The following is a 24155-nucleotide window of genomic DNA, read 5'->3' as shown; positions in this document are numbered from 1 at the left end:
TATAACCAGGTAAATGGCAGAGCACCATCGAGTAATAGCCTTTAAAAGAAACATAATTACCAGAAAAGGTGACATTCCACTCCATTTCTTTGGAGAAGTTGGGGGCGCACACTTTAAAATTAACTGAATAAATAAGCAGCATAGTAACTTGACTAAAAAAGTACATCTGCTTATTTGCAGCTTTTCCTTTTGTATGTCGGTCTCTCCAGCACTGTCGCTGGAACAAGGTGACTCAAAATTGATTAAATGAAATCTCTCCGGCTAAAAATTCCCCCTATTTTGATGTGATCATGAGTGCTCATGAACTTTTCTGTCCATTTTGTAGAGATGTTTGAAGTTACATCCTCCAAATAGATAAACTTTCTGATGTAATGCCATTGAGTATTTGTAGTTTGTAATTAAAGATACAGGAAACAACACACACATAATTCTCTCAGAGAAACTCTGTAACAACACAGTGCCGTCCCGCCGTTTGACCTGTAGCTGAACTGTAACTGTTTGTTAATACAAGAGCTGTCAAATCCAAAATATATTTAAAAGACTATAGGTGTTAATATTTGCTACGAGTCACATAGGTGACCTCCAACATTTTTGAAAGCATACCATTGAATTCATGCATTTTTCTACCTTCTAGTTTGCCTTTGATTCCCTTAGTATGACAATAAATCTTAAAACATGAATAGTTAGGTTATCCATAGTGGTGAAGATTATGTATTCCTCAAAGTTACATTAAAGGTATGTTATTGTTGTCTGGATGTAGTGCAGACTACATTTCCACAAAGTTAAAATCACTTTCAACAAGTTATCTAGTAAGAAAAATTCGTAGACAACCCAGCATGTTTTGGAAAATTGTAAGCTGTAATGTAAAGTTTACATAATTTACAATAACTCAACAGCATGTAAATATGTGGTCACCCATTCCTACTATTTATTGTAAGCAAACCGTGGATGGTAAAATCTGCCATTTCACCTAAATGTGAAGAATACGTGGCCAATAGAACACAGTAGGTTTATGACATCACATTTCAGTCACAAATTGAGTACTGAATCTCACCCATTCTTTTAAAATGTATCGATTTGCCAGACGATATTTTATTATATTTGAACACACATCAATACTTTCGAGTCGACGTAGAGAGCTGAGGAACATAGGTGGCCTTGTTTTATTATATGGAAAACCTCTTGCAATAATATAGAACTCGTTGGTATGAAACCTCTACTTCCCCGATATCCTTCCGCCAATATAATGGTATTAGTTTAATTTCCTTGCGGAGGAACATATGTGTAATTTGTTTTCGTTTGAACAGATAATTATTACACATAATGTTGTATAAAATAAATAAAGATATCGATGATCTTGTGTTTTTTTATACAAAATATTTAGAGGGCGGAGCGGATGGCACTACTTCTCGCAGTGCCACCTCTTCCGGTCCTCTTTCCAGCTTCCCGTGCAACATGGTGAGTGTGTTTCAGCGCCTGTCGTATGGCAAAAACAGAATTAACTGTTATTTTAATAATTACACATACTTCGTTCCCCTGATGTATTTTTGTATCGTGTAGCTAACCCACAATGTGGGGGATAAAGCGTCGAAGTCACTCAAGTATATTAAAAATGAAGTCTGGGCCTAATGCTAGCAGTTAGCATGCTAACCGTTTTTGTGCATGTGTTCCTGAGAACCAGCGACGTTAAAGTTAATGTTAATTTGCGAAGAAACGCAGCGGGGCCATGTGGTTTGAATATATATGGTAGTTTCGCACGATGATGTGTACTAATCCGTCAGTTGAATACAATGGAAAGCTCTAAATTATGTAGAATTGGGTTTAACGTGTTTCGATGGCAGCCGACTTGAGTCTCCGCAGCCATCACGTGATACGTTGAGCTACTGTATTAAAGTGTATATAAGAGAGGAGTCACCCCAACAAACCGACGTGCTATTTTTTTGTATGGAACTACTGAAGTAGTAAAAAGGATTTCTATTTTGATAGCCTTGACCTGTTTTTTCCAAACGCCTGTGGAAAAAAACGTTATTAAAATACGTTGCAATATTTAAGTGACATGATAGTAGTTTGTAGGCTGCTTAAACAAATAAATTGTTATGGGGTACATTCTTTAGATATCTACACGGTATTGTACCAATGATATTTGTCTAAATAACACCAATTTTCAGTACTTGACTGTAATGCCCACGTCTGTGTACACTTATGTACTAAAGAAAACATTGAGGTTCAGTATCAAGCCCAAGTTGTCTGGCTGTAATTAGTATCTCTAACTAATACTTTTTTTTTTTTTTCAGACCAAGAAAAGGAGGAATAACGGTCGTGCCAAGAAGGGCCGAGGCCATGTGCAGCCCATCCGCTGCACCAATTGTGCCCGCTGTGTCCCCAAGGACAAGGCTATCAAGAAGTTTGTCATCAGGAACATCGTGGAGGCGGCGGCCGTAAGAGACATCTCCGAGGCTAGTGTCTTTGACTGTAAGTGTATTTGCGTTCTTCCGTCAAGCGTCATATGTTGTCTGTATTTTGACCCTGGTGGCTTATCCTCATATTAACCGTTCTCCTTTTCTTTTCACGCCACAGCTTATGTTCTGCCCAAACTCTATGTGAAGCTGCACTACTGTGTCAGCTGTGCCATCCACAGTAAGGTGGTGAGGAACCGCTCTTGTGAGGCCAGGAAAGACCGCACCCCACCTCCCAGATTCAGGCCTGCCGTGAGTACCTTCTGCACTCTACTCTGTGTACTACTGTCAGATCTGTTCATTGAAGCTATACAACGTCCTAGTCCAGTGGATAATTTGACTAGTCATAGCAGGACAAACATGGATCAAAACTAATATCATTAATGATGATTTTGTCACGTTCAGGTGAGTCAGTAAGTATTGTGTTGGAACTGGCAAACCTGAATGTAATGTAACTGTTTTATTTATTACACCTGCGATTAACAAGTCACATTTTCCACAGTAAGAGTCTTTATTGTATATCAATTAAAATTGTTTTCACTTTTTGTTATTTATTTTACAGGCTGGTGCACCAAGAGCTCCTCCTAAGCCCATGTAAAGCAGAATTTGGAGATGCTGTATACCTGAAGAATAAATTCAAGTCTTTGCAAAAACTTCAATGTGTGACGCTTATTGTTCTCGACTAACCATTAGTTGTGTAGTTTTAGAAAAGACAGCCCTGTCACGTATTTTATTTGGAATAGACTTTTTTACAGTACAAAATGTACAGTAGTTAAAGATCAAATTATGCAAATGCATAATTACATTATGATTCATTAAAAAAAAAGCTCTGAAGTCTTTAACATTTACAGGTTGGGAAGGTTAACAAAGATAATAAATTGAAGGGGACAAAGAGTGCAACAAGAAAAACATTTGAACCCGAAAGTAGAGCTTTTCTGAACTAACTTATTCAATTGATGAAGACTGTTTATTTGGTTGTCCTTGTATCTAAAGGGGTGTTGGTATCTCATGCATCAAGCACATCACTGTTGGGTGTTGCACATATGAATAAGCAATCTACACCCAAACGTTGAAACCAAAAATATAAATTCTGTAGAGGAGCCAGGTCGTTAACGATTTTTCTAGGTCAATAAAATCTACAGAACGTTTGACATATTCTATCTAGTTCTTTGGCTCCTGGCATCACCAGAATGTTGTTTTGATAGTCACTGGTGTGTAAAATGATGGTGGTTCTGGCCAAGGTCATTGATTTGTGGTATTATTTATACTCTAATAATATAATGTGTAGTACTTGCATTAACAATTGGCAAGCTACATTTCAAATGTGTGTATTTTAACTGAGAAAACAAGATGCAGAAAAGACCGCTGACCAAAGGCACAATAGTAACTTCTACAAAGTCACACCAACAGGAGAATCATCACACCTGTGCCATTGTGTAAATGCAAGCTGTTGCCTAGATCACAATATAGAGCGAAGTACTCGTGCAAACGGTTATGACAATTTGATTTTGCAATGAAATTGATGGTTAATTGTTTAAAGTCACACTGTCAATGTTGTATAGATTAAGTTGCAGGAATCTACATCTCAATCATCTGTCCTGGCACAATTTAACAGTCTATTGTATTAAGGCAAGATCATTTTATCATTAAATTAAGCAACTTTGGAAGAGAAAAATGTAATTAACTAATTGTATGTACTGGTGAGAAAATAACCACAATGATTAAGTGACTGTCTTTAAAAATCTAGCTCCATTTATGAACTTATCAATTTTTAAAAGTATTTCATTTTAAAGGGAACCCCCAACTGATCTTTTCAAATTGTCTTCTGCAAAACTAAGTGGGGATAACTCCTGTAAAAGACAATTAACATTTACAAAGTTTTACTGACGTCAATGAAAAGAGACATGCCCTTGCCTCTTCCTAATTCATACTCTATGTACAAATATCTTAACTACTTTTTTGTTTTATTTTGCCACGAATAGAAAAGTGCTCAACAGTAGAAATTAGTGGTTCTTTGGTTCAGCCATGGGGAACCATTATGTGGTACTAAACCAAACCACTCAGTGATCTAAAACATATTTTAAAAAGTACTTTTTATTCTTCTAAATATATACAATGTCAGAACATCTGCACATTTACTACTTGAAAATTTGTAATTTCATACAGGACTGAGATTATGAGGGAACCATGACCATAAATATCCATTTAAGGCTGGCTGAGTGGTTTCTGTTAAGCCTGCAAAAGACTTCTGAAAAGCAACATTTCTTGATTCTGCAAATTGCCAGTTAAATTAAATTTAAGGAAAATCTTTTCCCAAATATTAATGGGGTCAAGTCAGTTGATGAGTTGGAGCCCTCTAGCCTTTAGGACATCAGTGGACCTATGAGTTTGTCCCAAACTTACTTTTGTTGTTATTTACAATGGAGATCATCTACTGATGTCCTGATCAACACAAATGAAAGCCCAATTCTGTAATCCAGACATTACAAATTTGCCTGTTTAACAGTACAACTTAATGTACTTGAATTGAAATACAAACAAAGTTTCTACAACAATCATATCAATTTTTTTCAAACATGTAAACAGATAAATCGAGGGCTGACGATGTTCTTATAACTGACACATTCCTCTTGACATACATTTCATTTCTGCACCATATTACCACAACGGGATATATTAAAGATCACAACCAAGGAAACCTATTTAGAAATAAACACCTGTTTCACTCTGTGGACTGAAATGTACTTGGGATTATACTTGGATGTAAGCGCTACTCCACACTGCACTCACTTAGCAGCATGCGCCAAATGCCATGCACATGTATTCTTTGATAAATTAGCAGAAATAGTTCTTTGCCAACACATTAATGAAAACCAACCCAACTTTTGAGGAATAGGAGAATACAAATATTGTGCAAAGCTAGACGCACAAGGAAGTCAACTATTTTGTAACTCATGATCTCTAACAATGATCTGATTCAAGATACGACAGTTGAGAGGTCAAGTCCTTCAGTCTGGTCAACAAAGTGTGATCATGGTGAAGAAAGGCACAATACAATGAGATAACACCAAAAATAATTTAAGAAGAAATAGATTGGTGTTGGTTTGCAGTTTGACGTAGTTACGAAATGGAAAATATCAATTGACTTGTAAAGACCCATAACTTCAGTAATCTCTGAAATTGTGGCAGTGATACTCATATTTCCGTTTAAGAAAAACATTCCATCAGTTTTTCTCAAATTTTAAGAGATATGTTCAGGTCATTAATGTCTTCCATAAAATAGTTTAATATAATCATAGTATTCTGGTAGGGATCAGTGCAACAAACGCAGTCATAGAAAAGAAAAACAAACATTTCATACACAGCATTCACACAAAGGCCTTCATTTTCCACTTATTCAATTTGCTTCCATAAAACAAAGGGTCTGTCACATGCTCCCTTTTTCCTCACACACTTTTCCATCCACCCTACCGACCCCTTTTAAAAACAAAAGTGCATTTCTTACCCACCAACAACCCCTCAAACACATCTGTTTGACTCTGACCTGGTTTTAGAGTTTGGTCTGCACTTCACTTCTCAATATAAAAAGCAATTTATTACAGAATCCAACCACATTGGAAAAAAAAGTAATACGTAATATTTAAAGTAATATTTGTTTGGAATCATTTCATAAATAAGTGCCTTTAAAACAAGTAATTAAAATGTCATTGTAGGTGAGCCTATAAACTTCACATTATTGTCATTTATGTGTTATCTCTGTTAAAGGGCTCAAGTAGGGACAGTTTTCAGGTTACGGACACAAGTCAGATTTGTCTGCTGTAATTTGTGCATCAGGTTTGAATCCTGAACTTTGGAGGCACATCTGCGGATTGAAGAAGTGCATTGGCTTTTCATCTACTTTATAATACATTGAATTAAGTCTTAAATCTTGAATCTTAAATTGATTATTTGTTCAAAGTGCATTACAGATAACAAGGGACCCCTATTGTAATTTTAGAAAACACACATGAGCTCACCAGTAAAGCTGGTTCCAGTTTAAAATATTCATATTACTTTTATGTCATCAGTGTCTTCTTTAGCTTGTGTGCAGACCAAACCCCGCTGGGTCCTTGTCTCAATGTATCAATAGCTCTAAGTTAAGCAGGTTGGCCAGCCTTCCTCCTCAGTCAAGGATGTGCTCACCACGGACAATGTGTGAAGAAAATTCATAGCGGTCCTGGCTGCGGTGGCCACAGATGTTACACTCAAAAGGCTGGCGAAAACCGTGGCAGCCCATGTGGATGGTATACATGACATGGTCCAGGAAAAGCACACGACAGTGCTCACAACGGAAAGAGCGCACAGCTCTGCCCTCTCCATCTACAACCCGAAACGATTCCCTAGAGGTGAAAGAGGCCGCTGTAGGTGAGCTTGGAGTTGGCGCAACGCCAGGGGGCCGTAGGGCAGAGTGGCCTCCATCTTCTCTTTTCACCTCCATATCTTTGGCGTGGCTGGGATTGTGTCGGTTCCGACTCCTGTAGTGTGCAACAGGAGGAGGTGCTGGATGATGGTTGTTGGAGTGATGAAGATGGTGGCCGTTGTTACTCTGCAGGGTCAGAGTCAGAGCTGTACTGTTGCAAGGCTCATCTGGCATGCTCTCTGTATCCGTAGAGTCCAGGCAACTGTTGCTAGGTGAGGGTGCGTGACTTTGGCTTGCAGGCAGATCTTCATGACCCTCTGCTGCCTCCCTCCCCACAACACCCACGGTTCCCAGTCCCAGCCCAGCTCCAGTCCCTGAGCAGTCCATCCTTGGGCCTAGAGCGGTAGACATGTGAATGGAGTTGTGGATTGGTCTAAGTTCTGATAAAGATGAAGGGCGAGTGGTCGGAAGATGGAGAGGCCTCATTGTGTCCGATACCCCTCCACCTCCATTTCCTGCCACACCTGCGTATTCTCCTCCCAGACCAGTAAAGTGCGGGGTGTCAAGTTCACCTGCGGGCATCTCCCCGTCTTTACCCAAACCAGCGCTGAGCTCATAAGGTGCATCGGCAAGGTGGAGATGTATGTGCTTCTGTCCTGCAATAAAGAAACACAATCTTATGATACTATACTATGGAATTCTGGAAAGAAAAAAGGATACATGGGCAGGCAAATTACCCACATGAATGAACAGCCTGCTAAGTTATTTGGACTCATTCTAATGTTAAGGGTTATGATGAATGAGTTAAAATTCAAAATCTAGATTTTATTTCATTTCGTATTTTATTTATATAACTGGAAAACCCTGTTTCTCCTGACAGGATGCGTGACTCGCTTCAATATACTGAAAAGGCATTTGAATTAAAGTGCTTTTCTGTATAATGAGGTTTATGACAATAAGGTTTTATCTCTGTTCACTTCTTAACTGGTGTTTTCAATGTTAGACCACAGCTCTCCAGCACCCGCTATGTGTAACTGCAATCAATAAACCTTAAAACAAAGCACGAAAGTTCCCTTATTCACCTTGACATTTGGTTTGAATCTACGGCCAATCATACAGCTTGAATAAATACAACTGTGAAAGCCTGTGGTCACATCTCGCACAAAAATATCAGTAGTACTATTGTATGTGGTGTCCAATTTAACCAATTAAATCTGCTTTCAGCTTCCTCAACTTGTCCACACTGAGACCAATTGCTCACCTACAAATTTTTGTGGTGTGGATCTCTTGCGTTTGGTGATACTGTTGGCGAGCCGATCGATAAATGCCATCTTGTCTGAGGAGGGTTGCAGTAGAGAGTCTGGTATAAACTCTAGCTCTCTCATCTCCTCTCCTGCACAGAGTACAAACAAATTGTAATGTTATTTGTTTTTTTTTCTTATCACACAGACAGCATTTATCCCAAATGTTTAAGTTGTATGCTGGTTTTCAACGTTTGGCCAGAAGAGAAACTAAGTGAGGGGTTGTGTGCGTTACCATTGTTAAGGAGGTAGACTACATTTCTACACTAGATGCCACTACTATCCCTTTGGAGACTGATATTTACAACGCCATTTAATCCTTTTTTTGGTTACTGTCTTATCTGAGACAAGGTTGCTCTTCTGACATGTCATGAAACTGTACCTGGATTCTGTACACAGGAGGGCTGATGTGACTCCAGACTCTGTAAATAGCTGTGGCAGCGCTCACGGTGCTCCTCCAGGGTGCTCTGCTGCTTGTAACTACGGCCACAATAACTGCACTTATATGGCTTCCTCAGTTGGAGAGGAAACTGGGCACAGTGGGAGGATGATATTATTATTGTCACATTACTGTACACTATCATACGAAACAAAAATCAATCAGGCTTGAATTTATCCTACCTGCATGAGTGCGAAGGTGGCCAGTAAGAGCATCTCGTCTTCGACAGGCATAGCTGCAAAAGGGACATTTAAATGGCTTCTCCCCCGAGTGCAGCTTGATGTGGCGGAGCAGGTTACCCTTTTGAGTGAAGGAGGCGCCACACTGATTACACTGGAATGGTCGCTCACCTGAAGATAGAGCAAGCTGTCACCCAACATGTTGTATTAATCTATAGTTTCTGTTGCATTGGCCTAGTATGTTCTTGATTAATTGCCGGGGTACAGCTCTGCACAGTCAACAATTTGTTCAGTGCTTGTGTCAACTGATTGTCACCTGTATGACTGCGTTTGTGCACCATGAGAACATTTGGCCCAATGCAGATCATTCCACAGATGTCACACTTAAGCTTTCCATTTGGCAGTCTGGTGGCACCAGCTTCCATGGTTTCAGCATTGGTGAGCTCCCTGTAGCCTCCGACAGCCTCAGGTCCCTGCTCTGGACCTCCATCCTCTACCCGCTCCCCTCTTTGATCACCTGGGTCTTCATCACTGTACAGCTCCACTTTGATGGAGTTGGCTACAGACACACATGAGCAAGATAAAAGTAGGGCCCAAAATGTAATTTGTTTTCATAACCAACAGAAAGAGACACCAGAATGTGCACAGTCTTATGTTTCATTTATAAACAGTAGGAATGCCTACAATTGATATTATTAGATGTATTAAGTGAAATCTAATAACAAATAATGAATTATAAAAAAACCACAACATTTAACATATCACAGTAAGATTATATGTTAGTATATGTCCCATTATAGGGAGCTAAAACAGAAATTACTTTAAGGAATAATTAAGCTTTTGGTATTTGAACCATTACATTGTCTGTTTTATAGGAGTCACACTTATTTGTTCACTGACCACTGAGGGAGCGAATAGGGGAAGTCTCCTTGCTGTTTGGGGTGCTCACTGTTGGACCGCCAAGGGCCCCAGAAAACTCTCTTTCCATTGAAGAGTCTCTACTAGCTGCAACCAAAACGGAAACAAAAGCGAGATATCATTTGAACAACATGCCAACTAATTAAGGAAGTATATCGTGATAGAAAACCCCAAACAATTCCTACCTGATATGTAAGACTGGCCATTGCCGTCATCAACATCCATACTAGTTCAAGCTGAAATGACAGTTATGTAAGATGTTAAGAATAAACTGAATTATCTCTTTAACACATTCACTCAGGCACCAATTCACTCAAAAACAAAAAAAACATCACGTCAATCCCCATTATTACAACAGGAAAACAGACAATAGTTAGGAGGTAGAGCTCCAATTGAAAAACACATTATGAAATGATAACCCCTGTTGCACGTCAAGTTAAATTGGTATCGCTTAAGGCATATTTCATATTATATGATATTGTTATATCGAACACCTTCAATGACCCAAAAAAAAGAAGCAAAAAAAACCCACTCACGTCGTGAATACCAGCTAACTACCATACATTCTGAACTGCAACCATATTAACTGTAACACCTGCTCTTGACACTAACAATACATGTGTGAAAGATTAGTGTTAGCTAACGTTAGTTAATTAATTATACCAGAACATATCCAGGCGTTAACAACAAGCTTAGTAAGCACCAGCTCGAACCTGAGCGGCCACGGATCAGCTGATTGACTCGGTCTCTTTACCATAAGGTTGACCAATGAAAACATTGACAAAGTAACTTGATGTTAAACCAACCTAACCTAACATGAGGCTCATCTGAGACAAATCAGACCAGATATTCTAAAAGAGAAACAGTATTGACTTTGACGTTTACATAACGGTGGCGTTGAGGTAACCTAAGTTCACAGGTCGGCCTCGATGGCTAACGTTAGCTTTCTGTATGTGATGGAAAGTACCGTTAGCCAAGTTAGCTAAACTCAACACTGCAACGTTACACCAGTCTTCCATCCTCGACAGCTAGTGTGAACTAAAAAGCATGGCGCAAAGTAACAGCTCAGTAACATGGGCAATTGCACAAGGTAGATGACGCTGACTTGTGACATACATTGACTGACTGACGCTAAATTGGACATTCAAGTCTCGCCGACGTCTTGTTTATCGCTAGCACAACAAACCAACAACGTTAGCCTGAACTGTCTAAGCTAGCTAGCAGCCACTCAGTGTTTCCTAAACGGTTGCTATGGCACCCACCCCCTCCCTGGTGCTATGGCTAGCCGGCTAGTGGTTAGCTCGCTAGCTCGCTCTCCCTGAAGCCCCGGCGCTGATGTTGACAACACAACACAGCAGAGGCAATCAACTGTGAAAAAGTACTTTTAAAGTTGTCCGGTTGTCCCAGTTACTGTTGCATTACCTGTCCCTGTCAGGGCCGTTTCAGTTATGGTATTCTGTATTTTCATCTGCCTGTTTATGACGGCAGCATCTCCCGGCAGCGTTTACCTCTAGCTCCAAACAATTTCCGGTTAACCACCAGCAGTGAGCCGTATTAACGCTACATGGTCCACTAATCTGCATCAAATCTAACAATGGTTTACTTTTATTTAGTACGTAACGTTACACACATACAAATAGACAATATAATAAATAATGACGTCGCTGTGTTTTAATTACAATAGTGCATATAATAAAGCTGCAGTAGAAAACATTTGTTTCTGGTGACAGTTTCTAAGTGTTTAATAAAATGAACCCTTGAATTACCGTATGTAGTTGTACACATACAATGTGTTAGTGTTGGCAAATCTGTCATTGCGATCCGTTTTATTTGTCTTCACAAAAGCCAGTCGTGCAAGAACGTTGCTTGAACATTTGCAAAATATTTGATAAGTCTGAAAATGTCCAATCAAAGAATAAGTCCACACATCTTTTGCTACTCAACAGTTTTCAATAGTTTAAAAAAAATCAATTTACCCATTTATTGAGTTAAACCAAGTACTTGTATTTCATAAACAAGAGCTAGGTGAATGTATATCACTGATACATGTTTTAGTCTTTTTTAATTTCATGAGTAAAGGAAACTCCTTTTCTAGAACGAACACAATATACTAATCCATGGTATTTTTGGCACTTTTATCAGCAAAAGAGTTTTTTTCCTTTAATACATGTTGGAAAATAGAATGACGAAAACAATACAGGCATATTTGTGTACATCATATAAGGACAGTATACCGAAGACATTAAGCTTTTTAAATTCTTACACACTAATCCCAAAAGCATCTTCTCAGATGGTCTTAATGTGATTAAAATGCTTCAGATGAAGCGTGACTGAATATCTGACTAGGTTATTTTCATCACATTACATTTACAAACGTCCCTTCCATATAGTTGTATCATTAATCAATGGAAACTCAGACTTGTTGATAGTAAGGACTCTAACAAAATTCCCTGGTGATTGTGTCCTGAAGGTCACTCTGGAAAAATCTAAAAGTGCTGGCTGACAGAAACAAGCTGGGGCACACAAAGAGGGACCTCTGCTGTACAACTTGTCCATAATGCACGCCCATGTCAGTTATGACGTATTCCCTGGTTTTACGACGGTGTGCTTACACAATGACAGTTTCCGTCAGTTTGACTTGCAAATCGTAAGCGCGTTGAGCGAGCGGTTTATTTTCCTTTCCAATTTCAGCTGGAACGTCAATTTCATAATTTCAATCTATCGATCGATATCCTTTACAATAGCAAATACAGAAATATATATTTTTTGGAGATAAGTACAAGTTGTACTTGTTGTACTTAAACTCTGAACTTCCAGCTCGAGGCCCAGCAGAGAGCTCGAGCGGCAGCTCTGAAAAGTTTGTTGTTGTCACGTGATGTGAGACGAATGTGGCGATAAAAGTTTGCTTAGATAGTAAAAGTAGGCGGCGTACCTAAATATTAACACATTTTGAATACAACATTCACCAACATGCCTCAACCGAAACATCGAAAGATTGCTGTGATAGGTTACAGATCTGTAGGTGAGTAAACACACGAGCTCGTGCACAGCTAATGTTGGTCAGCTAGCTCACGGGCTAACGTCCTGGCTTTGTTTTCCTCTTCGGTCTCTCCGACTCACCAGTAACTCTGTATCACCTGTGTTCATGTTCTTTTCTGCCACGTGTGTTTGATGAGCAGCTGATTACTACATTACACTTACGTCAACTATTGTGGTGTGTAGCTTTAGCCATCTGTTACTGTCGTTAAGTTAGTAACGTAACGTGTTCTGTGAAAACGCATTGAGCGGTGGCGTCCTGCTTTAGAGCCCATCGGTGTGGGTCGAAACTTATAGTCCAGTATGTTTTAACAAAAGCTTGTAACCATATTCGATCTCCCACCAATATGTCGATGTTCTAAAATGTCCTTACGTTGCCGTTGTTACGCCAAATTATGTCAGCACTCACATTGAGTGTTAACTGTATTAAATGTGTTTGTATTGCCATTCTGGTTTTATTCTACTTATCACACATTTTACGCTGATTGTAATCATTCCCTTTACCATGCCTCTGGAGCATTTTAAGGACACACATTTTGATCACTTTGAGGGAGTATGTGGCCCCATAGATGCTCAGATGATCACAGATGTTTATTGTGTGTGTGTGTGTGTGTGACCCTATCCAAATACTACAGCACTGCTAGTATGTGCATGAGTAAGATCGAAACATTTACCATAGCTGAAATGCCTGATCACCTCACATAATTGAATCAGTCACCCACTTTGATGTTTCCTATGTAACTGATCATGGAAAGTGTTTTGACCTGTGTATGTTTTCATTAATAAGCAACTATGCTGACCGAGTGAATGTGTGTTATGTAGAGGATTGTTATAAAAAAAAAAAAAAAGTATTACCAAATGGTAGTGAAACAACTATGTTGCGTTTCTTTTTCCTGGACAGGAAAGTCATCTCTTACAATACAGTTTGTGGAAGGACAGTTTGTTGACTCCTATGACCCCACCATCGAAAACAGTATGTTTGATTAGATTGTTTATAAGATACTGCAGCAACAAAAGTCAACACTGGTTTTCGCTTGATGTAAAGAAATGTTTTGTAAAACTAGTTCATCACTCTCCCCAGCCTTTAACAAACTGGTCAATGTGAATGGTCAAGACTTCAATCTTCAACTGGTTGATACAGCTGGACAAGTAAGTTGTTCATTTACTACCACCGTACCTGATACAATCACTAAACTCTTGGTTTTAAATCAACACGTGATCTAATTTGAACTGATCTGTTAACTCCTAATATTTAACCTTGGGTAAAATCATTGGTTTGTTTAGTTAGCGTTAAACAAGATGTCATAGAGACGCTTGAGTGTCCAATTTAGCGTTAGTCAGACAGTTATTTGTGTCAGCGTTATCTACCATGCCTCACCGTCCATATTACTTAGCTGTGACTGTGCTAACTTTGGCTGGAATAATGGCGTGCACTCTTGATATGAGTGACAAGTCATCTATTTGAATTGAAAGTGCTTATTCTAGAGGCGGTATAATTATATGTCTGACTCCATTTAATTATGTGTTGTGTTTAGTAATAGTCATACCCAATAAGATGTCTCCCCTCTGTCTGTAGGATGAGTACTCAATCTTTCACCAATCCCACTCCATGGACATCCATGGTTATGTCCTTGTCTATTCAGTGACTTCCAATAAGAGGTAATGGCTGTATTTTGACATGTGTATGAATACCCTGTTAAAAAGTCTTCAAACACTCGTTGTGTGCCTGTTGGCCCATTGCTCAAACACAATATTTCAAAGTAAGGGGTTCTTTGGACTATCAGTGTATTTCAATAGTTAGTAACATGCATGTTATAATTACATAATGACTACTCATCTCACAGCAGTGTCTGTCTTTGTTCAGTTTTGAAGTTGTGCAGATTCTACATGACAAGCTGCTAGACATGGTTGGAAAGATTCAGTAAGTTTAGTTGGATCCTTCAAATACAATGCTTCCTAGATTCTGTCCTTTTGGTGTTTTTTGCAAATGATTTTGTTTTTATACAACCATTCTTTCATTTTTATTTTTAGGGTCCCAACTGTTCTTGTTGGGAACAAAAAAGATCTCCACATGGAAAGGTAATCAAGACCATTTACATTGAATATAAACCACATTATGTTGCTGTCCGATTAAAAATAATACAACATTAAACTCATTTTGAGTGTGTAAATGATAAGTCTAGTGATATTTTGTGTTTTTCTTAGTGTCCAAACCAACAATGTGTATTGCCTGTATAGCCAAATATAATAGAAACCGTGTTTTCTGAAAATGAAGTTTCGTTTTATTTATTTTTTCCAGGGTTATCAAGCCAGAGGAGGGAAAGAAACTTGCTGATTCCTGGGGTGCTGCATTCATGGAGTCCTCAGCCAAGGAGAATGAGGTATTGATGGATATCTCATTGGATACCAACTCATCCATTCAGTCCCCATACTCATTCTAACACAGATTCACACTCTGATGACGATGTTTTTGAAACGCAGACTGCTGTGGAGCTTTTCAAGCGGATCATTTTGGAGATGGAGAAAGCTGATGGAAATGCACCCCCAGAGGAGAAGAAGTGTGCTCTGATGTAAATGTGTGTCCAGGACATCAGAAAGCTCATTTGCTGAAGACGAGAGCCACAACTTCACCAGCTTGCCAATCGTGATCTCACCAACACCGCAGTGGAACTTTTCTGCTCAAATGTGATATCTTATTGATTTGCATAGCAAGTCAACTGCCCAGCCAGTTGATAAACTATCCCATTAATTGTAACCAAAGGCCAGAAGTTTATAAAAGCAAGATTCATCTTTGTTCTAGACAAAGAAGCACAGTTGGTGAACACTATCTTTAAATATTGAAACGTTATCTATAACTTGGCCACATCTTGACTTTTCAACCAACTGCTCTGAAAACATAATATTATTGCCAAACATTTTTTTTTTTTTTTTTGTGAACATATTATGGTAATAACTAGTAAATTGGATGTTAGAGACATCATTGGCTTGACTCTCATAACTCTTTGAGCAGTTGAGGTAATGTACATGTTGAGCTGGTTAATCTTATTAAGGACTTGTATTATTTCAACAGTGATGGAGAGTCAAAGTTCACATTGCTTTAAATGTGGTGTTAAATTGTCAGTATCTCTCACAAATGGTGGATTTCCTTGAATACCCTGGAATGAGATTTCACAGAAGACATTTCACTGGTGTCACAGTTCTTCTCACTGTAATTTTTATTAACTTCTCTTCGGGTACCTTTCACCAATGAATTTTTGAACTGCGTCTTCATGATGGCGGAATCTATTTGTAAATCTAACAACTCACATTTTAAGCTCTTCTGCTAAGCAGATTAGACTAATCCTCTGTTTCTACAGTTAAGTTTCTTCTTATTGACTGTATTAAATATGTTATCTTTTGGACAACCCTCAGAGAAATTTAGTATAGATTGAAATAGATCTTTGATATTTACCAGTTATGGCCTTTTTATACAATAAAAATAGAATCTTAGAAAAAGGTTTGCTACTATTGGTTATAATTTGAGTGGTGCAGGTTTGCTCTTCCTTCAATATCCTGAGTATATTCTTAAAAGTGTGTTTATAAATATGAACATTGTTGAGTTGCAATTTAAACAAAATGCATTTTAACACTGCCCAAGATCATTTAAGTGGCTGGATACAGAGTTAGATTAGTAATCTTTAATGTGATGGTTTATGCAGGCTTGATAGAACCAAGCCAGGATGGCAGTCAGTCCATTTAACGCACATTGTGGACTTCATGATCACTGTCAGAAGCTTGAGGTCCTTCATGACTTGTTTTCCTTAGATCCTGTAGCCTTACAAAGACGTGACACAATGTGGATTTCCCCTCAGAATCCTCATGTTGTACCTGTAGTGGGTAATTGTAACTTTTTATCACAATACTTTGCTGAGTAAGTAGTTGATTGATTGATGATGGTTGAACAGAAGCTGGTGATGCTGTGTCTGGTGCCTTAAAGTTCCTCAAACTTCCGCATCTGCTTCCCTTCATGACTCGAGGTGCTCTTACAGGTTGTTGTTTTTTCTTCTTCTCCTTCTGTTCACTTGATACCATGGTGCAGGTGATGTGCACCTGAACACCAATATGCCCGCGTGGGTCGATGTTAATTCAGAAATCTTGCTGTAAACAGTTTTGTATATAAATAAATCTGTTACTCATTTGATGTGCTGATTTGGTCTACGTTATTCAGACAGCTAAAATGAACACAAAGTAAGGTCAGCCACAGTATAATTTTGCATATAGGCTGATGTACTTCAATAACTTCCCATGGCTTCCACGCTTTATTAACGTATAGAGGTACAGGCATAGACAGCATCATAATAAGGGGGTTATTCGATGGTTGACTTAAGACATTAAACATGGCGCGAACCAGATAAGGAATAATTGTTATAATTGCTTACAGACATTTACTGATTTCTCAAAAGATCAAAATTATCATGTAGGAGCAAGAGTTTACATCCCACAATTTCTAATTCATTTAGGGAATATAATGACAGATGAATGATCAATACAGCTAAGTTAATTTTATATTATGCAGTTGTTATTAAATTAAAAATCAGTTAGTCAGAGACTTTTAAACTCCGGAAAAGTACATTCACAAGTATGCGTGTTGTCATATATCTGGAAATGCTAGACACACTGCTTTTAAATAAAACAAATGCTAATAATAATAAAAGTAACATGAAGAAAGAGTAAATTGCCACAATGGGTGAGAGATACTAAATATTGGAACAAATGGAGATACGAGGTGGGGAACTCAGAGGGGTGATACATTTCTGAATAAACACCAGATTATTTAACAGAATATTTTGGAAATCTTTTATTTTATTTTATTACTGACTAAAGAACAATATCCTGACATGATCCTGTCACGGTAGGTGGCGGTATACATTTAAAGTAGAAATATAATCCACCAAAAACGCAAAGAAGACAAATATTGTTCGGTGCGGTCGTAATGCTAACGACTCATGTACTGCGTATGACTAACGACTGACCTCAGACCTCAAATTACATGTATTCACTGTTGAGCTGTGCGTCATCCTGATGGCTATAGACTGAGTTGAAGAAAACAAACCAAACACAGTCTTAATCTGTAATGATTCAGTTTCTGCAGTGTATGACTGCGGTCAACTCAGCAGACACGCGGATGTCTGTGATCAAATCACCACACTAACTTTTTTGTCCACCTATATACTGACATTCATGGTAAACACGTTCAAAACAGATCGGGAGCGAGCGAGGGTTTTTGCGAACTTAGTGGAAAGATCCACGTGACATAACATCCGGTTTTCAAAATAAGATGTCGACAAATCGTATACTTGAATGGAAATTAGATTAAATATATGAAATTCATATTTTTATTCTTTGATTTGAGGGTTAATGGAAAGATAATACATTTAAGATCTGAATGACTGACTATGTATGTGTTCAGAACACTTCTGACCACATCCAAACATCTTAACTGTACCAATTCAGAGATTTTACTATAACAATAGATAACTTAATAATTCCACAATGGCTGAGGCATATATTTTCAGGATGTCTCTGACTAATTATAGTGAAAATCAAAAATGAATGAAATAATTTCTGAATATTTGTAATGATATACAAATATTTCTCTCAATAATTCCACCCAATGACTAATGCATATATGTTGAAGACATCTCTGTCTACACATATACAGAAAATGAAACAATTTTACTGTACCATGTAAGAGATTCTTCAAAGTGAAAGTCCTACATTCGTAACGTTAAACTGGTCATTTCTGAATAATTGAGGAGCTGTAAACACACTTTTATACACATGTGTCAGGACGTCTCGGACTCCACCCATACTGACAATCAAGCAATTAGGAGACTTTCCAAAATAAAAGTCCTACCTTTGTACTTCAAAAAGCTAATTTCTGAATATTAAAAGTTCTATACAAATACTTTTCTCAATAATTCCAGGCAATCACTGATGCATATCAAAGTAAAAGTCCTATATTTGTACTGAAATATCTAATAACTGAATATTGGATATGAAATATATTTGAACAATGGCTGATGCATATTTTCTCAGGATTTCTCTGACTCTAATCATCTCAAATTACTGTTCTAATTAAGAGATTTCTCAAGGTAAAAGTGCTACATTTTTACGATCAAAATGCTAATTTCTCAATATTTGAGATGATATACAAATATTTCTCATAATTCCACCCAATGAGCAATGCATATACAGTGTCAGGATCTGTAGTGTTGTGTCGTGTTTCCTGTTTTATTTTGAAGTCCTTGTCTCTCGTGTCCTCTGTTTCTCTGCACTTCCTGTCCCTGTGATTGTCTGCCCTGTCCCTGATTGTTTCCTCCTGTGTCCAATCACCTGCACCAGCCCTCTGTATTTAAGTCCTGTTCATGTCATTTCCCTTTGTCGGTTCGTCTTGTGTTGATCGCTGAAGATCATGTTTGTGAGCCTGTTTTGTTTGTTTTGAATCCTGTTGAGCAATAAAGTTGCCTTTTCCAGTGTTGACGGCGTTTGGGTCCAGTGTCCTGCAGCTGCGCACATAACAGAGCCCTGTCCCTGATTGTTTCCTCCTGTGTCCAATCACCTGCATCAGCCCTCTGTATTTAAGTCCTGTTCGTGTCATTCCCCTTTGTCGGTTCGTCTTGTCTAGATCATTGAAGATCATGTGTGTGAGCCTGTTTTGTTTGTTTTGAATTCTGTTGAATCCTGTGGAGCAATAAAGTTGCCTTTTCCAGTGTTGACAGCGTTTGGGTCCAGTGTCCTGCAGCTGCACATAACATACAGTATGTTAAAGACATCTCTGTCTACACATATACAGAAAATTAAACAATTACTGTACCAATCAGGAGATTTTACAAAGTAAAAGTCCTACATTTTTAACCAGAAATTGGTAATCTCTGAATATTTGAGGTTGCTGTAAAGGGTGCACTTGTGTTCAGGACATCACTGTCTCCGCCCATATTGAAAATCGGAGTTTGTTACTTGACCAATTAAGAAATGTTTCCAAGTAAAAGTCGAATATTTTTCAATGTTTTCGAGGTGCTATAAAAATCTAATAACATTCACACACCTCATTTCAGACAGTGAGTGATATATAAACGTTCAGATAAAAATATAAGATATAAAAGATTTAAACAAACATAAAAAAATGTAATCGCTTCAATTGGATCAAACTTTGAAATGTGCATGTCTGCATTTTCTTCTTCATTATTACTCTGTGCTCTCCCTTAGCATACTCTTCGGCTGCCTGCTATAACTTTTGCAACATTTGCAACGTCTGTTGTTTTTTTCCTTTTCGGGTGTTTAACTTTGTCACAGTGAGACTTGCCTTGAACTTTGGGGCATTGGTCCATCAGTGCTCCTTCATTCAAGATGCCAGCACAGCGAGGGTAAGTATGCAAAGATTTTTTTTTAAACACACAAATAAATAAATTAATGTTTTTCACATCTACCAACAAGACCAAATTAGCTTAGATCCTGTTTTTGGTTGGGATTGGCCAGTGTGTAAAGAGTAGGAGTGTGTGTGGTTATGTTGGAAACTGTGTAGCCTAGTTATTACAGTAATGCCTCTTGTGTGCACTAAATCAAATTCAAATTAATCTCAGATGACTATCTTACATAGATAGCAAGCCACACATCATTATAACCTTATGTTACAATATAGGGTATCTTAGACCAGTGTGCCCGGTCCGTTTTCTTTCTCTTCTTGTCTGGCCTTTTGTTGCAGGGCATAGATGTTGCGTTGTTGTATACGTAATTGGTACAGTAAAATTGTTTCATTTTGTGTATATGGGTAGACATAGATGTCTTTAACATATATGCATTAGTCATTGGGTGGAATAATGAAATTTTTTTTTAATATCATCTCAAATATTGAGAAATGAGCTTAATCATCGTAAAAATGTAGGACTTTTTATTTTTGAAGAACTCTTAAATGGTACAGTAATAATGTCTGATTTCCTCAATGATTATAATCAGAGCTATCTTGTCTGAACACATGCATCAGACATTGTCTGAAATTATTGAGAAAAGTATGTTTACAGCAACTCAAATATTCAGAAATTACTGGTTTCCTGTACAAATGTAGGACTCTAACTTTGAAGAATCTATTACTTGGTACAGTAAACATGTCTGATTTCCATTATGGGTGTTGTCAGAGATGTCCTGAACACATGTGCATTAGTCATCTTTTAAAATTATTAACAGCTCAAATATTCAGAAATTACAGATTTCTCGTAAATGATGTAGGACTTTATAAAATCTCCTAATTGGTACAGTAAAATGGTTTTATTTTTCATATATGTGTAGACTGAGATGTCTTCAACATATATGAATCAGTCATCCTTTGGAATGGTACAGCAAAAAAAATGTTTTTAGTGGAGTCAGAGACGTCCTGATCTTTATACCACCTAGAAATTTGAAAGTTCAGTTTTTACTTTTTACTTTTATGTGATCAGAAATGTCCTGAATACTTACATATATCAGTCAGTCAGATATATAGTTCAAGTCATTATCTTTCCATTAACCCCTTAAATCAATTAATAAATACATATTATAGCTACATATACTGTAGCTATAAAAAAGAACACAAGAAAGATTCATCAGAAAAATGACAAATGAAATATTCATCAATATTGTGCATGAAAACCATCATGCAGATATACAATATATGCAGAAACCCATACACACACACACACACACACACACACACACACACACACACACACACACACACACACACACACACATATCTGTTTACACTGGGTTCAACTGGATATAATATAGGTACCTCTCCCTAATTTCATTGTTAGATCCTGCAATCATCACCAGTTAGTGTGCATGGTGTATGTATGTGTGAGTGTGTGTGCAAACATACCAATTAAGACAGCTGTGTCATTCTGCCTTTATTCTGAACTATTCTGAACACAAGCATACAAGATGACACACACACACAGTCATGCTAAAAGAAGCACAAGAGCACTCACAATCAAAATCTTCAATTAAAAGTACATAGAATGTGTTGTTCTTGTAATGCAGCTTAAAAGACTGTTTGTGCAAGTATTTATATTTTGACTTTTTCTTTTTTTTATTATGTTTGATCTATCACAGACAGAGAGTCACTTTCGTAAGTTTCGTCTCGATTCCAACCTCATCACCATTGTCTTTGAGGTAGTTTATGATAAACAAACGATTTTGTCCCAGAACAAAAAATCCTGAAAGCACTGAGATAGAAATGCATGTGACGTGAAGCAACACTTTAGAGGGCATTATTGTTTGTGGAAGAATGTCAATTCACCAAAAAATAATAAGTTTTAATATTCTAGTGTTTAATTATCGTTCTCTTTCATTAACATTAGACTGGGGTGTATAGTTTGTGTGTGAATGTTGACTTGTGTGTTTGGGATGAAAGATGTTGAACTGACAAAATGACAGAAACTATTACAACCATTTGGCGCAGATAAATTGCCAAAGTAAATATACATGAAAATATTTTTTTTCATGTATATTTCTCTCTTATTGTCAAAGTTTGGATGCTGAATGTTTTGTTTTTCGAGTTTATTTAGATCTACAGACAACAGGCATAGCAATGCGGCTGCATTGCCTCATTCTTAAGTCTGAAAAATGTGAAAAACCCATATAACCCCAAAAGAGCCATGGGTATTTAAATGAAATATGTTGATGAGATTTAAGTTTAAATTACTTTTTGAGAAGGCTAAAATATTGATTTTATAGGCTTTTAAAAACGTGTTTCTTTTGTTTGGTGAGTGTTTCAGCACCACAGACAGAGACAAAATGAAACACTGCATTAGTTTCAGCACCATTGACGAAGCATATTGAAGCAGCGTGTTGCACCATCATGACAGAAGCAAAACGATTTGGCTTTACTCTGTTTACTCTGCACTCTGTTTGTATTAATATTCCTGTAGTAAATAAGGTTAACTCATCTAAAGATACATGTATTTAAAAGAATATCTTCAGAAAGCTATTAAGTATACTACCGTTTTGCAGGTGAGACGGGCATGAGGACCAGGTGGAGGGAATGAGAGATGATCAGGTGTGAAGCAGAGTTAGTAAAACAGGCAGACAGGATGAAAACAACTACTAAGAGAAGGAAGGTGTGGAGCTGAACTGTTACACAAATTCTCCCAGCGATTACTCCATCAGGTGATTGGTTCATTTAAACTGCACGCCCCCCCCCCCCCCCCCCAATCAGATTCTGCACAGTTTTTGTAAGCCAATCACATTGTTGTGGTCACATACACATCGGTCAGTTGTCATTTCAGCTCAAACAGATGCGAATGGAGAAAAGGCAACCACTTGGCCCCAAGGACTAAAGATGCGATACACCGCGCGACGGTCACACAGGCTTTTCATTTTCATTTCATTTTCCTCTTCCTGTACACTGAGTCGGTTGCACGGTGGTGTAGTGGCTAGCACTGTCGCCTCACAGCAAGAGGGCCGCGGGTTCGATTCCCGGTCGGAGCGGTCCTTCTGTGTGGAGTTTGCATGTTCTCCCCGTGGCAGCGTGGGTTCTCTCCGGGCTCTCCGGCTTCCTCCCACAGTCCAAAGACATGCTGCAGGTTAATTGATCTCTAAATTGCCCATAGGTGTGAATGTGAGAGTGAATGGTTGTATGTCCCTACATGTGCCCTCGATGGACTGGCGGCCTGTCCTGGCGGCCTGTCCTGGCGGCCTGTCCTGGCGGCCTGTCCTGGCGGCCTGTCCTGGCGGCCTGTCCTGGCGGCCTGTCCTGGCGGCCTGTCCTGGCGGCCTGTCCTGGCGGCCTGTCCTGGCGGCCTGTCCTATGTCAGCTGGGATAGGCTCCAGCGCCCCTGCGACCCTAATGAGGATAAGCGGTATTGAAAATGGATGGATGGATGGATGTACACTGAGTCATCTGGATGACTTTGTAGAGAAAGAACAGATATTTTTTTGGAATCAATCCAGGTTTAAAGCGCCCCCACATATTCACGAATTCTGAGAAGATGAACACGTTGGACAGGTTGTAAACGCGTCAGAGAGGTGAAGCGTGATACAGAGCACTTAAATAGAGAAAAAAACATTGCTATTCTTAGCCAACACAAGGCAACACAAATAAAATAAATTCTTGAAGTTTGGCCTGAAGATGGCACCAGAAGTATACACACATGTTACAAAATCCAAAGATCAACCTTTAAAAGATGCCACAAATTAAATGTATGTTAAATTGTGTGCAACGAGAAAATAAGTATATTTCAGAATAAATTAGGATGCTCAATAATTCCTCCTGCAGTACGGAGCATGTAAAAGTCCCTAAACTGTCTTCTGGTGATACAGCTGAAAAATGTGAAGCTGTGAAGCTAATGCTATACGTTCACACAAGCGAGTAAACTCACGCGAGCATTGCGAGAAAATTCGCAACTCTTTTGG

The 24155-nt window shown here is 38.3% G+C and overlaps 3 protein-coding genes across 5 annotated transcripts; 2 read left to right on the top strand and 1 right to left on the bottom strand.

The window, feature by feature from the left end:
* The first annotated feature begins 1392 nt into the window (after positions 1 to 1392).
* LOC117731440 (40S ribosomal protein S26) lies at positions 1393 to 3115 on the top strand. The gene is made up of 4 exons (XM_034533807.1): positions 1393 to 1458; positions 2295 to 2472; positions 2578 to 2708; positions 3019 to 3115. The coding sequence occupies exons 1-4, from the start codon at positions 1456 to 1458 to the stop codon at positions 3052 to 3054; spliced, it is 348 nt and encodes a 115-aa protein (XP_034389698.1). The 5' UTR covers positions 1393 to 1455; the 3' UTR covers positions 3055 to 3115.
* A 1338-nt stretch (positions 3116 to 4453) lies between these two features.
* On the bottom strand, positions 4454 to 11090 carry LOC117731425 (zinc finger protein Eos-like). The gene is given in 9 exon segments (XM_034533788.1): positions 4454 to 7511; positions 8117 to 8248; positions 8539 to 8672; positions 8674 to 8686; positions 8778 to 8945; positions 9091 to 9333; positions 9675 to 9779; positions 9878 to 9928; positions 10809 to 11090. Coding segments are annotated over 8 exon segments (1728 nt in total). The 5' UTR covers positions 9918 to 9928; positions 10809 to 11090; the 3' UTR covers positions 4454 to 6618.
* Positions 11091 to 12295: 1205 nt separating this feature from the next.
* Positions 12296 to 16140, top strand: rhebl1 (Ras homolog, mTORC1 binding like 1). 3 transcript variants are annotated; one of them, XM_034533346.1, is made up of 8 exons: positions 12296 to 12714; positions 13630 to 13701; positions 13810 to 13877; positions 14305 to 14387; positions 14593 to 14649; positions 14760 to 14807; positions 15028 to 15109; positions 15210 to 16140. In XM_034533346.1, exons 1-8 carry the CDS (start codon positions 12663 to 12665, stop codon positions 15300 to 15302), a joined length of 555 nt encoding a protein of 184 aa, XP_034389237.1. In that variant the 5' UTR covers positions 12296 to 12662; the 3' UTR covers positions 15303 to 16140. The 3 variants fall into 3 exon arrangements, with proteins under 3 accessions (XP_034389237.1, XP_034389239.1, XP_034389238.1); XM_034533348.1 differs by lacking the exon at positions 13630 to 13701; XM_034533347.1 differs by lacking the exon at positions 14593 to 14649.
* Positions 16141 to 24155: the final 8015 nt, after the last annotated feature.

The sequence above is a fragment of the Cyclopterus lumpus genome, chromosome 5 (assembly GCF_009769545.1).
Source record: "Cyclopterus lumpus isolate fCycLum1 chromosome 5, fCycLum1.pri, whole genome shotgun sequence".
Lineage (NCBI taxonomy): Eukaryota > Metazoa > Chordata > Actinopteri > Perciformes > Cyclopteridae > Cyclopterus > Cyclopterus lumpus.
This window is presented reverse-complemented; position numbering and strand designations above follow the sequence as displayed.